Below are 15,234 nucleotides of genomic sequence, written 5' to 3'. Positions count from 1 at the left end.
GGCTCAGGGACAATCCACCTCATCACATTCAATCTATAAAACACTAGAACACACGGCAAACCTCTGCTTTGCCCTCAGATTGGAATCTAGAACCAACTCAAGCCAATAAAAAAATCCCCATTTAATCTGAGCACACGGAAAGACCAATAACTGATGAATTTAGAATTGATTCGAGTTATTTTTTCACATAAAGAATCAACCCAGGGAATTCTCCAGGATAATGTAGGAAGGATTAGCCGGTGTGATTAGAGGGGAAATATCTTCACTGGTTGTATTCTGATGTAACAAAAACCATCCTGACCTCTCCAAACGACACCACGCTGCAATCTCACGAGGAATCGGAGATTAATCTCCAACTGTAACCCCAGGGAGGTTTAACCCAAGAGTTTCACAGCAAAATCCACCATCTTCAACCCCAGGGGTTTTTAACAAGAAGACAATTAGCCACAAATGATCCAATTGGATAATGATGAAACTATATGTGTTCTGATTGGCCATGTGAAGTTGGGCTCCATGGCAATGGAGATGTCAAGTGACCAATGGCAGAAGTGTGGAGACAGGAAGTGGGAGGAGGGAGGAACCTCCAAGAAATATCCAACCAGAGCTGGAGGCCTGAAACCAATAGCAAAGCAGCAATGAACAGAACTTCATCCCCGTCCAACACAGCCTGGTCCGACCTGATCCGACTCGATCCCGACCCCACCCCCCGCAACCCCACCCCAATCCCAAACCCAACCCCAAACCCAACCCCAATCCAACCCCACCCCACCCCAACCTCAACCCCACCCTAACCTCAATCCTAATCCCAACCCAACCCCAACTCCAACCTCAACCCAACCCCCAATTCAATCCCCAACCCAACCCCCAAACCAACCTCAACCCAACCCTAACCCCAACCCCATTGCAACCTCATCCCAACCTCCAACACCAACCCTAACCCTAATCCAACCCAATACTAAACTAAAACCGACACAATCCAATCAACAAAGTCCAGCCAAATCCAACTCATAGCTATTGAGTCAATACCAGCTAAATATTCACTGAGATGAGGGAGAGGGAAAGAATGGGGCAATTACTCTCCACCAATAGCAGCTCCCCTCAAGATTTACCATGACGTAGGGATAAATATTGTCTTTGATAACAAGCTGGAAATGCAGCTTACTTTGATTCCTTCTGTTCTTTCCCAGGATGCAACTCAGATTTTTGGCTCCGGAATTCCCTTTCACCTCCTTCTCCTGGTCAGCAAGAAATCATCCGGATATCCAGCGATTCACAAACTGTTCCATGATGTTGCCCGAGAGTATCGGGGGAAGGTGAGTCACAGACACCATGGAGCAGGGAATTTCTAAAGGACTTTGAGCGTCAATCCAATAGTTCACACCCCAGTCTGTTCACTTCAGATTGTTCTTTGGAGAGAGATGCTGAGAGTGAGGTAGATTCCAGCCTGCCTCAGTGCAGCTGCTGAGACTCAGAGTATTGGGGTGATGAGCTGTAATTCCCAGAGTAAAGCTACCCAGAGCACTGACACACTTGAGGATATTCCAGTCGCAGGATATGATGGAATGAGGTGCCTGGGTAGGAATTCAGCTGGAATAATGAGAGGATGAGGCCCTAATCCCTTTCTGCTGTCGGTCACCTCTCTCACTTCAGGTTCAGATGGAACTGGATCCAAATCCTACTCAAGAAAGCAAAGAGCGATTTTGAGGATGGAACTCCCAGTGCAGTACTGAGGGAGTGCCGCACTGTCAGAGGGTCAGTGCTGAGGGAGTGCCGCACTGTCAGAGGGTCAGTGCTGAGGGAGTGCCGCACTGTCAGAGGGTCAGTGCTGAGGGAGTGCCGCACTGTCAGAGGGTCAGTGCTGAGGGAGTGCCGCACTGTCAGAGGGTCAGTGCTGAGGGAGTGCCGCACTGTCAGAGGGTCAGTGCTGAGGGAGTGCCGCACTGTCAGAGGGTCAGTGCTGAGGGAGTGCCGCACTGTCAGAGGGTCAGTGCTGAGGGAGTGCCGCACTGTCAGAGGGTCAGTGCTGAGGGAGCGCCGCACTGTCAGAGGATCAGTGCTGAGGGAGTGCCGCACTGTCAGAGGGTCAGTGCTGAGGGAGTGCCGCACTGTCAGAGGGTCAGTACTGAGGGAGTGCCGCACTGTCAGAGGGTCAGTGCTGAGGGAGTGCCGCACTGTCAGAGGGTCAGTACTGAGGGAGTGCCGCACTGTCAGAGGGTCAGTGCTGAGGGAGTGCCGCACTGTCAGAGGGTCAGTACTGAGGGAGTGCCGCACTGTCAGAGGGTCAGTGCTGAGGGAGTGCCGCACTGTCAGAGGGTCAGTACTGAGGGAGTGCCGCACTGTCAGAGGGTCAGTGCTGAGGGAGTGCCGCACTGTCAGAGGGTCAGTACTGAGGGAGTGCCGCACTGTCAGAGGGTCAGTACTGAGGGAGTGCCGCACTGTCAGAGGGTCAGTGCTGAGGGAGTGCCGCACTGTCAGAGGGTCAGTACTGAGGGAGTGCCGCACTGTCAGAGGGTCAGTGCTGAGGGAGTGCCGCACTGTCAGAGGGTCAGTACTGAGGGAGTGCCGCACTGTCAGAGGGTCAGTACTGAGGGAGTGCCGCACTGTCAGAGGGTCAGTACTGAGGGAGTGCCGCACTGTCAGAGGGTCAGTGCTGAGGGAGTGCCGCACTGTCAGAGGGTCAGTGCTGAGGGAGTGCCGCACTGTCAGCAGTGCTGGTTTGTGTATAGGATCCTATTTGCCTTTTCATTTGTGGATTCTAAGATTCTGCTGCCACTATTTTAAGGAGTGGGGGTGTTTTCTCCGGTAAATTGGAGTTAATATTTATCCCTGGACCAATATCCATCCTGTGGTCATTGTGTGTGTGTGGGATCTTGCTGTGTACAGATGGACTCTCGTGTGTCCTACATTATGAGGGTGACTTGTAAAGTACTTAATTGACTATAAATTGTGTCTCAATTTCTTTCACAAGACATAAAAAACCACAGTGAAAGAGACACGGTTTCTAACTCAGTGTTAGATCCACACCCCAGTCTGCGATCACAGTGCAGCCGGCCTGAGTTAGTTGGTGCAGTGAGAGTGTTTCGAGCTGTGGGCACTGACTGGCAGCCTCTTGACCCTGACACCAGGGAGCGTCCTGTAAACCCAGCCCGTGCCAGCGGAAGGACTGGACTGGGAACTTGCTTCACAACTTGCCCGGTTTAATTTTCCAGCGAGCTCCCACACTCGCTTCCTGTTAATGTTACATTCTGCTGCTGACACTGATGTCCCTCACAATGAGGAGACACCTTCTCGTTATACTAATGCTTCACAGTTCCCCAGAGAGGATGAGGGATCGTTCAAAATTCAGTGAACCTTGAAATTCCACCAGCAACAAGAAGATTGTCAAGTGTTCGATTCCGGTGGAAGGGAATTTGATCACAGATAATCTGTGTGAAATTTCAAGATAGGCCTGGTGTGGACCGTAATATCTGTTCTTCTAGAATGAGAGAGACACCCACTGTAGAAAAGGCCCTTCGGCCCATCAACACTGCTTCCACAATAACTAAAGTTTATTTATTGGTCACAAGTAAGGCTTACATTCACACTGCAATGAAGTTCCTGTGAAATTCCCCTAGTGACTGCACTCCGGCACCTGTTGGGGTCAATGTACCCTAACCAGCACGTCTTTCAGACTGTGGGAGGAAACCCACACAGACACGGGGAGAATGTGCAGGCTCCGCACAGACAGTGACCCTCGCCAGGAATCGAACCCGGGTCCCTGGCGCTGGGAGGCAGTAGCGCTAATCACTGTGCCACCACCGCCTCCGACACAGGGTCATCCAGACTGGAAACACTGGCTTTATTCTCTCTCCACAGATGCTGTCAGACCTGCTGAGATTTTCCGGCATTTTCTGTTTTTGTTTATAATTCCCACTTGGATGGTGCGGGAGCACAAGTGATTAGCACAGCTCCAGGGACCTGGGTTTGATTCCGGGCTTGGGTCACTGTATGTGTGTATGTTCTCCCCGTGTCTGCGTGGGTTTCCTCCGGATACTCCAGTTTCCTCCCACAGTCCGAAAGACATGCGGGTTAGGGTGGATTGGCCGTGCTAAATTCTCCCTCAGTGTAACCCGAACAGGAGTGTGGCGACGGGGGGATTTTCACAGTAACTTCATTGCAGTGTTAATATAAGCCTGCTTGTGACACTAATAAATAAACTTTAATAAAAATTTAAAATGCTCTCTCTCTCTCTCTCCCCCAGGTGATTTTTGTCCTGGTTAACACTGATGTGAGGGAGAATGCCCGCGTGATTTCATATTTCAAGGTGAAGGAATCTGAGCTCCCTGCGTTCTGTCTCTTTCACACCGAGACAGAGATGGTGGATGTGATGAAGGCCAACAACAGCAGCGCAGAGACTCTGCGGCAATTCTGTAACAACTTCATGGATGGGAAAGCCAAGGTGGGTGACGGTCGTACTTGGCTAAACAGCGGGGAACAAATCACCCCCAGCGCATTGGCACAGTAACACAGTGGTTAGCACTGCTGCCTCACAGTGCCAGGGACCAGGGTTTGATTCCAGCCTCGGGTCACTGTCTGTGTGGAGTCTGCACATTCTCCCCATGTCTGCGTGGGCTTCCTCCGCGTGCTCTGGTTTCCTCCCACACTCTAAAAGACATGTGGGTTAGGTGGATTGGCCGTATTAAATTGACCCTTAGTGTCAGCGGATTAGGAGGGTCAATATGCGGGATAGGATCTGGGTGGGATTGTGGTCGGTGCAGACTCGATGGGCTGAATGGCCTCCTTCTGCACTGTAGGGATTCTATGATTCTGTTGTGGAATCTTGTCCTCTTGCACAAACCTGTTTTAAGTGAATCCCCCACCCCCCCCACCACCACCACCTGCCCCCACCTCCCACCCACCCCCACCTCTCCACTGGCAGTTGTGGCTCAGTCTGTTTGAGGCCCTACGCTCAGGAAAACCTCCCCTAAAACTTTCTCCCTCTCTATTCCCTTCTTCAACATTCCCTCTCTGACCGGCATTGATATCCACCTGAACAGATTGTGTGGCCTGGGGTTGAATTTACTTCCTTGTGAAGTTTTACTTCAGTAACTTGAAGAATGACTTGTGTGGAAATGCAGCTGACGTTACGGAGCAGGCACTAGATCAATGCAGTTTGTTGTTGGGGGACGCGCTTGCTGTGAGTGTCCCTCTGGAACTCTGCAACATCACTGTGACTGGTCCTGGTGCGGTCGGAGCTGCTGATTGAGCCGAGACCAGCAGAGGGCACTCACCTTCCCAGCTCCCCGGCACAGAGAATCCATTCAGTGTGAGAATTGGGAACAAATTCGATCCTTACCCAAAAAAAGGTGCAAACTCAGCACCTGCCTCTTGGCAACGAGACCAGCTTTCCATCTCGTTACACAGAGAGCAAGGAGCATTTTCCACTGCTAGCACCATCAAAAACACTCCCAGGACAGGTACAGCACGGGGTTAGATACAGAGTAAAGCTCCCTCTACACTGTCCCCCATCAAACACTCCCAGGACAGGTACAGCACGGGGTTAGATACAGAGTAAAGCTCCCTCTACACTGTCCCCCCATCAAACACTCCCAGGACAGGTACAGCACGGGGTTAGATACAGAGTAAAGCTCCCTCTACACTGTCCCCCATCAAACACTCCCAGGACAGGTACAGCACGGGGTTAGATACAGAGTAAAGCTCCCTCTACACTGTCCCCCATCAAACACTCCCAGGACACATACAGCACAGGGTTAGTTACAGAGTAAAGCTCCCTCTACACTGTCCCCCATCAAACACTCCCAGGACAGGTACAGCACGGAGTTAGATACAGAGTAAAGCTCCCTCTACACTGTCCCCATCAAACATTCCCAGGACACATACAGCACAGGGTTAGTTACAGAGTTAAGCTCCCTCTACACTGTCCCCCCCATCAAACACTCCCAGGACAGGTACAGCACAGGGTTAGATACAGAGTAAAGCTCCCTCTACACTGTCCCCTGCATCAAAAACTCCCAGGACAGGTACAGCACAGGGTTAGTTACAGAGTTAAGCTCCCTCTACACTGTCCCCATCAAATACCCCCAGGACAGGTACAGCACGGGGTTAGATACAGAGTAAAGCTCCCTCTACACTGTCCCCATCAAACACTCCCAGGACAGGTACAGCATGGGGTTAGATACAGAGTAAAGCTCCCTCTACACTGTCCCCATCAAACACTCCCAGGACAGGTACAGCACGGGGTTAGGTACAGAGTAAAGCTCCCTCTACACTGTCCCCCCATCAAACACTCCCAGGACAGGTACAGCACAGGGTTAGTTACAGAGTTAAGCTCCCTCTACCCTGTCCCCATCAAACACTCCCAGGACAGGGACAGCACGGGGTTAGATACAAAGTAAAGCTCCCTCTACACTGTCCCCCATCAAACACTCCCAGGACAGGTACAGCACGGGGTTAGATACAGAGTAAAGCTCCCTCTACACTGTCCCCCCATCAAACACTCCCAGGACATGTGGATTGGCTGTGCTAAATTGCCCCTTCATGTCAGGGGGATTAGCTAGGGTAAATGCTTGGAGATAGGGCCTGGGTAGGATTGTTTTTAGTGCAGACTCAATGGGCCAAATGGTCTCCTTCTGCCCTGACAGGGTTGTATAATTCTTCTATGTTTCTATGACCATGAAACCATTCTGGTTCACTAATGTCCTTTAGGGAAGGAAATCTGCCGTCCTTACCCGGTCTGGCCTCCCTGCGACTCCAGAGCCACAGCAATGTGGTTAACCTCAGGGAATTAGGGATGGGTAATAAATACTGGCCCAGCCAATGATGCTCACGTCCCAGAAAAAAACATATAAGGAATGGACACTGCAGTCAGCGAGGAGGTGGGGACAGGGAGGGATTCCTGCTGTACCCCTGACAGGGTGAGAACTTTCATCATAGGAGACAGTTTGAGAATTGAAAGCAGAAATCCGTGTTTCAAATGCTCGCAATTCCTGTTCGACTCTGATTCTAACATTCAGTTTTAAAGCAAACCTGACCCTGCTTGTGTGAGTGATTGAAATGGGATCCTGTCTGTAAACACTTGCCTGTGACAATGTCGGAACAGAATTTAGGCAGACACGGTTTCTGAAGTATCTAATGGTCAGACAGGCCATGTGTAAAATTAGTCTTCATTTAACTTTCCCCGGGTCATTTACTGACATGTTAAACAACAACTGTGGATGAAAGAGTTAACCTCACCTGGATTAACCCTGTAAAGTCCCTGTGTTTCTTCTCAGCTCCCCGAAACCTGCCAGTCGATGCTTCCCAAACTCTCCAAAACAAGTATCAGTACAACACAGGAACAAGCCCTTCGGCCCTCCAGATCTGTACTGGTCATGATGCCTGTATAAACTAAAACCGTACGCACTTATAGAATCATAGAAACCCTACAGTGCAGAAAGAGGCCCTTCAGCCCATCGAGTCTGCACCAAACACAATCCCACCCAGGCCCTACCCCCCTATCCTACCCACTAATCCCTCTAACCTACACATCTCAGGACACTAAGAGGCAATGTTAGCACGGCCAATCAACCTAACCCAACATCTTTGGACTGTGGGAGGAAACTGGAGCACCTGGAGGAAACCCACGCAGACACGAGGAGAATGTGCAAACTCCACACAGACAGTGACCCGAGCCGGGAATACGAACCCAGGTCCCTGGAGCTGTGAGGCAGCAGTGCTAACCCACTGTGCCACCGTGCCACCCCACTGAGGGGACCCGAATCCTTCCATTCCCATCCTATTCATGTATTTGTTTAGTTGCTCCTTAAATGCTGGTATTGTCCCTGCTCCCACCACCTCCCCGGGCAGCAAGTTCCAGACATTCACCGCCCTCCGTGTAAAAAAACTTGCATTGTACATCTCTAAACATTAGCCCAGGCACCTTAAACCTGTGCCCCCCGAGTAATTGACTCTTCCACCCTGGGAAAAAGCTCCTGACTATCCACTCTGTCCGTGCCCCTCATAATCTTGTTAGACTTCTATCAGGTCTCCCCTCAACCTCCATCACTCCAGTGAGAACAAATCAAGTTTCTCCAACCTCTCCTCGTAGCTAATGCCCTCCATACCAGGCAACATCCTGGTAAATCTTTTCTGCACCCTCTCCAAAGCCTCCACATCCTTCTGATAGTGTGGTGACCAGAATTGAACACGATATTCCAATTGTGGCCTATCTAGGGTTCTATAAAGCTGCAACGTGACTTGCCAATTTTTAAACTCAGTGTCCCAGCCGATGGAATATGAAGATTAACAGTCAGATTTTCCAGGTTAATGAGGGAAGGAATTTTATTTCTCCGTTCAGTCTAAGCCTGTGGTTCACATTGCTTTTCCAGCTTCTAATGTTATTATTTTAGATCACAGAGCTTTGTGTTAAATAAAGAACAAAGTGGGACATCCTAACCACATCCACACAGGATGTGGTAAACTCCTAATGCCAGCACACACTCCCGAATCCCAACTCCATCCCCATGTCTTCAGTTCAGATCCAAAAACAACATTCCCACCAGCTGGGACACGGATAATAGAGGTTCCAGGGAACCTGGACTCTGAGAATTACTCAGCACCTGTGAAACTTATCCCCCCCCCCCCCGCCCCCCCCCCCTCTCACCCCAAGACCCTCCGTCAGCCCAGGGGGATTGCTGAGGAGGAAGGAGTTCAGCAGGGTATGGAGAGAGACAGAGAGACAGAGAGAGAGACACAGAGACAGAGAGAGAGAGACAGAGAGAGAGAGAGAGACAGAGAGAGAGAGAGAGACAGAGAGAGAGAGAGAGACAGAGACAGAGAGAGAGAGAGAGAGAGAGACAGAGACAGAGAGAGAGAGAGAGACAGAGACAGAGAGAGAGACAGAGAGAGAGAGAGAGACAGAGAGACAGAGACAGAGAGAGAGAGACAGAGAGAGAGAGAGAGAGAGAGACAGAGAGAGAGAGAGTGCAGAACCTTTGGCTGAGAGCCACGCTGTTCAGGGGGTTGTCAGCAAACATTTCCTCACAGTGAGGAGTGGAAGCCTGAGTCTGGAGTCTCAGTACTGAGATCACTGGTGCGGTGGGAGATGGGGAAGGGGGGTGGAGGTTAATAGTCAGAGATTTGGAGCGAACACGACTAAATAGAGTTCAGGTTCAAATTAGCCAAACAACATGAGAGAGAGAGTGTGAGACAGAAAGAGAGAAAGGGATAGAAGAGGGGAGGGAGAGAGAGAGAGAGGGGAAGAGAGAGAGAGAGGAGAGGGAGGGGGGACGTTGGGGGGGAAGGCTCAGGAGAAGGTGGAGGAGAAATGAGAATGAGATAGAATAGGAGACAGCAAGGAGAGAGAGAAAGCGGAGACTGAGGGGGAAGGAGGAGAGTGAGGGAGAGAGTGAGGGAGAGAAGTGTGTGGAAACTGAGGGGCACGGAGTGACAGATGGGGGGAGAGGTGGCGGATGGAGGAGAGAGTGTGGTGAATGGAGGGGGGAGGGAGTGGTGGATGGAAGGGGGAGAGGGTGACGGATGGAGGAGGGAGAGAATGGCAGATGGGGGGAGAGAGTGGCGGATGCAGGGGGTGTGAGAGATGGATAGGGGAGGGAGAGGTGGCAAGATTACAGCAGCTGAAATTTCTCTCCCTCTTTTTCAGAGCCCAGTGAAGCCTCCAAGGCCCCCGTCTGAGGAACTGTAAAGCACAGAGAGGGAGAGTTTCGTTATGTGTTTGCATTTCCTGACACTAAATTCACAGCGAATGGTCACAAATAAAGCTTCAAGATTTATTGGGAAAGGATCAGCTCCTGATTCCATAATGACTACAGGCACAAAACCCACATATTAACCTGGTTTTAAACTTACAAAAACTCACAACCTGCTGCTCCGTAACTCCAACAATCTCAACTCTGTATCTACCCCGGTGCTGTACCTGTCCTGGGAGTGTTTGATGGGGGACAGTGTAGAGGGAGCTTTACTCTGTATCTAACCCCATATTGTACCTGTCCTGGGAGTGTTTGATGGGGGACAGTGTAGAGGGAGCTTTACTCTGTATCTAACCCCGTGCTGTACCTGTCCTGGGAGTGTTTGATGGGGACAGTGTAGAGGGAGCTTTACTCTGTATCTAACCCCATATTGTACCTGTCCTGGGAGTGTTTGATGGGGGACAGTGTAGAGGGAGCTTTACTCTGTATCTAACCCCGTGCTGTACCTGTCCTGGGAATGTTTGATGAGGGACAGTGTAGAGGGAGCTTTACTCTGTATCTAACCCCATATTGTACCTGTCCTGGGAGTGTTTGATGGGGGACAGTGTAGAGGGAGCTTTACTCTGTATCTAACCCCGTGCTGTACCTGTCCTGGGAGTGTTTGATGGGGGACAGTGTAGAGGGAGCTTTAATCTGTATCTAACCCCGTGCTGTACCTGTCCTGGGAGTGTTTGATGGGGGACAGTGTAGAGGGAGCTTTACTCTGTATCTAACCCCATATTGTACCTGTCCTGGGAGTGTTTGATGGGGGACAGTGTAGAGGGAGCTTTACTCTGTATCTAACCCCGTGCTGTACCTGTCCTGGGAGTGTTTGATGGGGACAGTGTAGAGGGAGCTTTACTCTGTATCTAACCCCGTGCTGTATCTGTCCTGGGAGTGTTTGATGGGGGACAGTGTAGAGGGAGCTTTACTCTGTATCTAACCCCATGTTGTACCTGTCCTGGGAGTGTTTGATGTGGGGGACAGTGTAGAGGGAGCTTTACTCTGTATCTAACCCCATGCTGTACCTGTCCTGGGAGTGTTTGATGGGGAGAGTGTAGAGGGAGCTTTACTCTGTATCTAACCCCGTGCTGTACCTGTCCTGGGAGTGTTTGATGGGGGGACAGTGTAGAGGGGAGCTTTACTCTGTATCTAACCCTGTGATGTACCTGTCCTGGGAGTGTTTGATGGGGGACAGTGTAGAGGGAGCTTTACTCTGTATCTAACCCCGTGCTGTACCTGTCCTGGGAGTGTTTGATGGGGGACAGTGTAGAGGGAGCTTTACTCTGTATCTAACCCCGTGCTGTACCTGTCCTGGGAGTGTTTGATGGGGGACAGTGTAGAGGGAGCTTTACTCTGTACCTAACCCCGTGCTGTACCTGTCCTGGGAGTGTTTGATGGGGGACAGTGTAGAGGGAGCTTTACTCTGTATCTAACCCCATGCTGTACCTGTCCTGGGAGTGTTTGATGGGGGACAGTGTAGAGGGAGCTTTACTCTGTATCTAACCCCATGTTGTACCTGTCCTGGGAGTATTTGATGGGGAGAGTGTAGAGGGAGCTTTACTCCCTATCTAATCCAGCGCTGTCCCTGTCCTGGGAGTGTTTGATGGGGGACAGTGTAGAGGGAGCTTTACTCTGTATCTAACCCCGTGCTGTACCTGTCCTGGGAGTGTTTGATGGGGGGACAGTGTAGAGGGAGCTTTACTCTGTATCTAACCCCGTGCTGTACCTGTCCTGGGAGTGTTTGATGGGGGACAGTGTAGAGGGAGCTTTACTCTGTATCTAACCCCGTGCTGTACCTGTCCTGGGAGTGTTTGATGGGGGGACAGTGTAGAGGGAGCTTTACTCTGTATCTAACCCTGTGCTGTCCCTGTCCTGGGAGTGTTTGATGGGGGACAGTGTAGAGGGAGCTTTACTCTGTATCTAAACCGGTGCTGTACCTGTCCTGGGAGTGTTTGATGGGGGACAGTGCAGAGGGAGCTTTACTCTGTATCTAACCCCGTGCTGTACCTGTCCTGGGAGTGTTTGATGGGGGACAGTGTAGAGGGAGCATTACTCTGTATCTGACCCCGTGCTGTCCCTGTCCTGGGAGTGTTTGATGGGGGACAGTGTAGAGGGAGCTTTACTCTGTACCTAACCCCGTGCTGTACCTGTCCTGGGAGTGTTTGATGGGGACAGTGTAGAGGGAGCTTTACTCTGTATCGAACCCCGTGCTGTACCTGTCCTGGGAGTGTTTGATGGGGGCAGTGTAGAGGGAGCTTTACTCTGTATCTAACCCCGTGCTGTACCTGTCCTGGGAGTGTTTGATGGGGGGACAGTGTAGAGGGAGCTTTACTCTGTATCTAACCCCATGTTGTACCTGTCCTGGGAGTGTTTGATGGAGGGACAGTGTAGAGGGAGATTTACTCTGTATCTAACCCCGTGCTGTACCTGTCCTGGGCGTGTTTGATGGGGACAGTGTAGAGGGAGCTTTACTCTGTATCTAACCCCGTGCTGTACCTGTCCTGGGAGTGTTTGATGGGGGGACAGTGTCGAGGATTAGGTGAGACAGAGCATGGTAATCAGCCAGGGGTCCTGCTCCTGGTCACTGTCCAGTGATCAGTGGGTGAGATGGGGGGATGAGTACATGATGGGGGTTGATCCATGCGGACAAACCAGTCAGCTGTGTTTGTCGGGGAACCCTGCAGTGTCTGAGACAGACTCCAGTCGCAGCTTCTTATGTAACACACGGATAGTCAGGAGTGAGATTCTAATAAAACAGCGTCTCTGCTCCCGAGAACGGGTGAATTTGCTGAAATGTAGACTGTGTGTTGCACACAGTGTGAGACTGTCTCTTGTACTGTTCCCCACACTGAGCCTTCTCTCCACCAAAACTTTCTCAAACAATCAACAGCCAGGGACCAGTGGCTTCCTGATAAAAACCAGATTTATCCTTTGGAAAATCAACCTTGTGCAGAACATGAATTAACACTGGGTAGAAGCTCAAACCGGCCAATTAAAGGGAGTCTTTAGTGGATTAAGTGGAATCAGAGCAGGTCGGATTGTAAAATTGTTCCACAGTTTTTCCAGTCTGTGTTTTCGCTCCATGTGGCCGTCAGATGGAAGTTTCACTCACAGCCGCTTTGTACACTTTCCAAACCCTGCCAGCTCACTGTTAACCAGTCAAAGCCCAAAATCACCAACTTACCCAACTGCCGACTCCCTCTGATCAGAATTCTTCACCCCTCACCCCCACCCCCCCTCACTCCCACCCCACCCCCTCACCCCCACCACTCACCCCCACCCCCCCTTACTCCCACACCACCCCCTCCTCCCACCCCTTCACCCCCACCACTCACCCCCACCCCCCCTCACTCCCACATCACCCCCTCCTCCCACCCCCTCACCCCCACCCCTCACCCCCACCCCTCACCCCCACCCCTCACCCCCACCTCTCACCATCCCCTCTTACTCCCCCACCCCCACCATGCCCCTCCCACTGTCACATCACTCCCACTCCATCCACTGCCCCTACCCCGCCACACCACCCCCCTCACTCCCCCGCCCCCCCATTCCCCTCTCACTCCCACACCCTCCATTCCCCTCTCACTCCCACACCCCCCCATTCCCCTCTCACTCCCACACCCCCCCATTCCCCTCTCACTCCCACACCCCCCCATTCCCCTCTCACTCCCACACCCCCCCATTCCCCTCTCACTCCCACACCCCCCCATTCCCCTCTCACTCCCACACCCCCCCATTCCCCTCTCACTCCCACACCAGTCCCTCACCTGATTCTCTGAGATCGGCAGACCTTCATTCATAATCAAAATTCTGCATTTCCTTTATTTTGATTTATTATTGTCAGATGTATTATCATATTGTGAAAAGTATTGTTTCTTGTGCGCTACACAGACAAAGCATACCATTCATAGAGAAGGAAAGGAGAGGGTGCAGAATGTAGTGTTACAGTCACAGCGAGGGTGTAGAGAAAGATCAGCTTAACGCGAGGTAGGTCCATTCAAAAGTCTGACAGCAGCAGAGAAGAAGCTGTTCTTGAGTCGGTCGGTACGGGACCTCAGACTTTTGTATCTTTTTCCCGATGGAAGAAGGTGGAAGGGAGAATGTTCAGGGTGTGTGGGGGGGTCCTTAATTATACTGGCTGCTTTGCATGATGGACTGGGCTTTGTCCACCACCCTTTTGTAGTTCCTTGCGGTCTTGGGCAGAGCAGGAGCCCAGACCGAGCTGTGATCCAACCAGGAAGGATGCTTTCTATGGGGCATCTGTAAAAGTTGGTGAGAGTTGTACAGATGTGCTGAATTTCCTTAGCCTCCTGAGAAAGTCGAGGTGTTGATGGGCTTTCTTAACTACAGTGTCAGCGTGGGGGGGACAAGGGCAGGTTGTTGGTGATCTGGACAACTAAAAACTTGAAGCTCTCGACCCTTTCTACTTCATCCTCGCTGATGTAGACAGGGAGATGTTCTCCTTTACACTTCCTGAAGCTAATGACAATCTCCTTTGTTTTGTTGAGATTGAGGGAGGGATTATTGCTGCTGCACCAGTTCACCAGATTCTCGATCTCATCCCTGTACCCCTGTCTCCTCGTTGTTTGCGATCTGGCCCGCTACGGTGGCGTTGTCAGAAAACTTGAAAATTGAGTTGCCGGGGAACTTGGCCGCACAGTCCTTGGTGAATCAAAGTATCGTAGCATCTTCCTGTGTCACCATTCACATCTAGAGACCTTTCTTTCTCAGCAGAGGTGTTAGTCGCTGCTGTAATTTAGGAAGCATGGCGTCAAACTGTGCAAAGCAAGATCCCACAAACAGAAATAAGCTTCATAAACCCAGGGTGAATATTAACCGGCACAGCCCCTGCTTTAATGTCCTGTCCCCTCCCAGTGCACCACCCACATCATGCCCCCACTCAGCTGATTCCACCCTCAGTGCTCCCCCCACCCTAGACTCAGCCCCGTTGCCATGTCAACGTTCGCCAGTAATCCACTCACTCTAAGGAAATTGTGCCATAAATCCAGTGACTCCTATCCCCCCTCTTCCTCCCCTCCCCCCCGCCCTCTGCCCCCCTATCCCCCACCCCCCCACCCCCCCATCCCCCCATCCCCCCAACGCCAGAACGATCTCTGATGAATCTTTAGAGATTTCTCAATGAACTATTGGCAATCCGTTCTCAAGATCACCAATCAGAGTGCCAGTTGGAGGTCACATGCTGGCAGCTGCCAATGGGAAACGCTCCTCAACGAAACAGCCAATGAGAGGGGAGGTGTGAGAGAGCAGTGGGAACATACCCTGACAACTGAAACTCCCGGAACGCGAGAACCCCAACTCCAACCTCAGAGCAACGAGACTACATCTGTGATTCTGAGCGATGGAGAGCGATCAGAGACTGGTCAGATATTGGTCAGTATCCAGCGGTTTGTTATTGGACAAGAACCATCTTGATTATCTTGAACCCATCCTGGATAGAATGGACGTGGAGAGGATGTTTCCACAAGTAGGAAAAACTAGAACCAGA

The 15,234-nt window shown here is 51.3% G+C and overlaps 1 protein-coding gene across 1 annotated transcript in view; it reads left to right on the top strand.

The window, feature by feature from the left end:
• Positions 1–9,682, top strand: part of erp27 (endoplasmic reticulum protein 27) — a 16,099-nt gene extending 6,417 nt beyond the window's left edge. Inside the window, exons 5-7 of the mRNA XM_080217741.1 lie at positions 1,188–1,313; positions 4,241–4,438; positions 9,641–9,682. Coding sequence (XP_080073867.1) covers positions 1,188–1,313; positions 4,241–4,438; positions 9,641–9,682 — 366 coding nt within the window. The remainder of the gene's footprint in view (positions 1–1,187; positions 1,314–4,240; positions 4,439–9,640) is intronic.
• The last annotated feature ends 5,552 nt before the right edge of the window (positions 9,683–15,234 follow it).

This window comes from Carcharhinus amblyrhynchos, chromosome 35 (genome assembly GCF_965287045.1).
Source record: "Carcharhinus amblyrhynchos chromosome 35, sCarAmb.v2.hapA, whole genome shotgun sequence".
Taxonomy (NCBI): Eukaryota; Metazoa; Chordata; class Chondrichthyes; order Carcharhiniformes; family Carcharhinidae; genus Carcharhinus; species Carcharhinus amblyrhynchos.
This window is presented reverse-complemented; position numbering and strand designations above follow the sequence as displayed.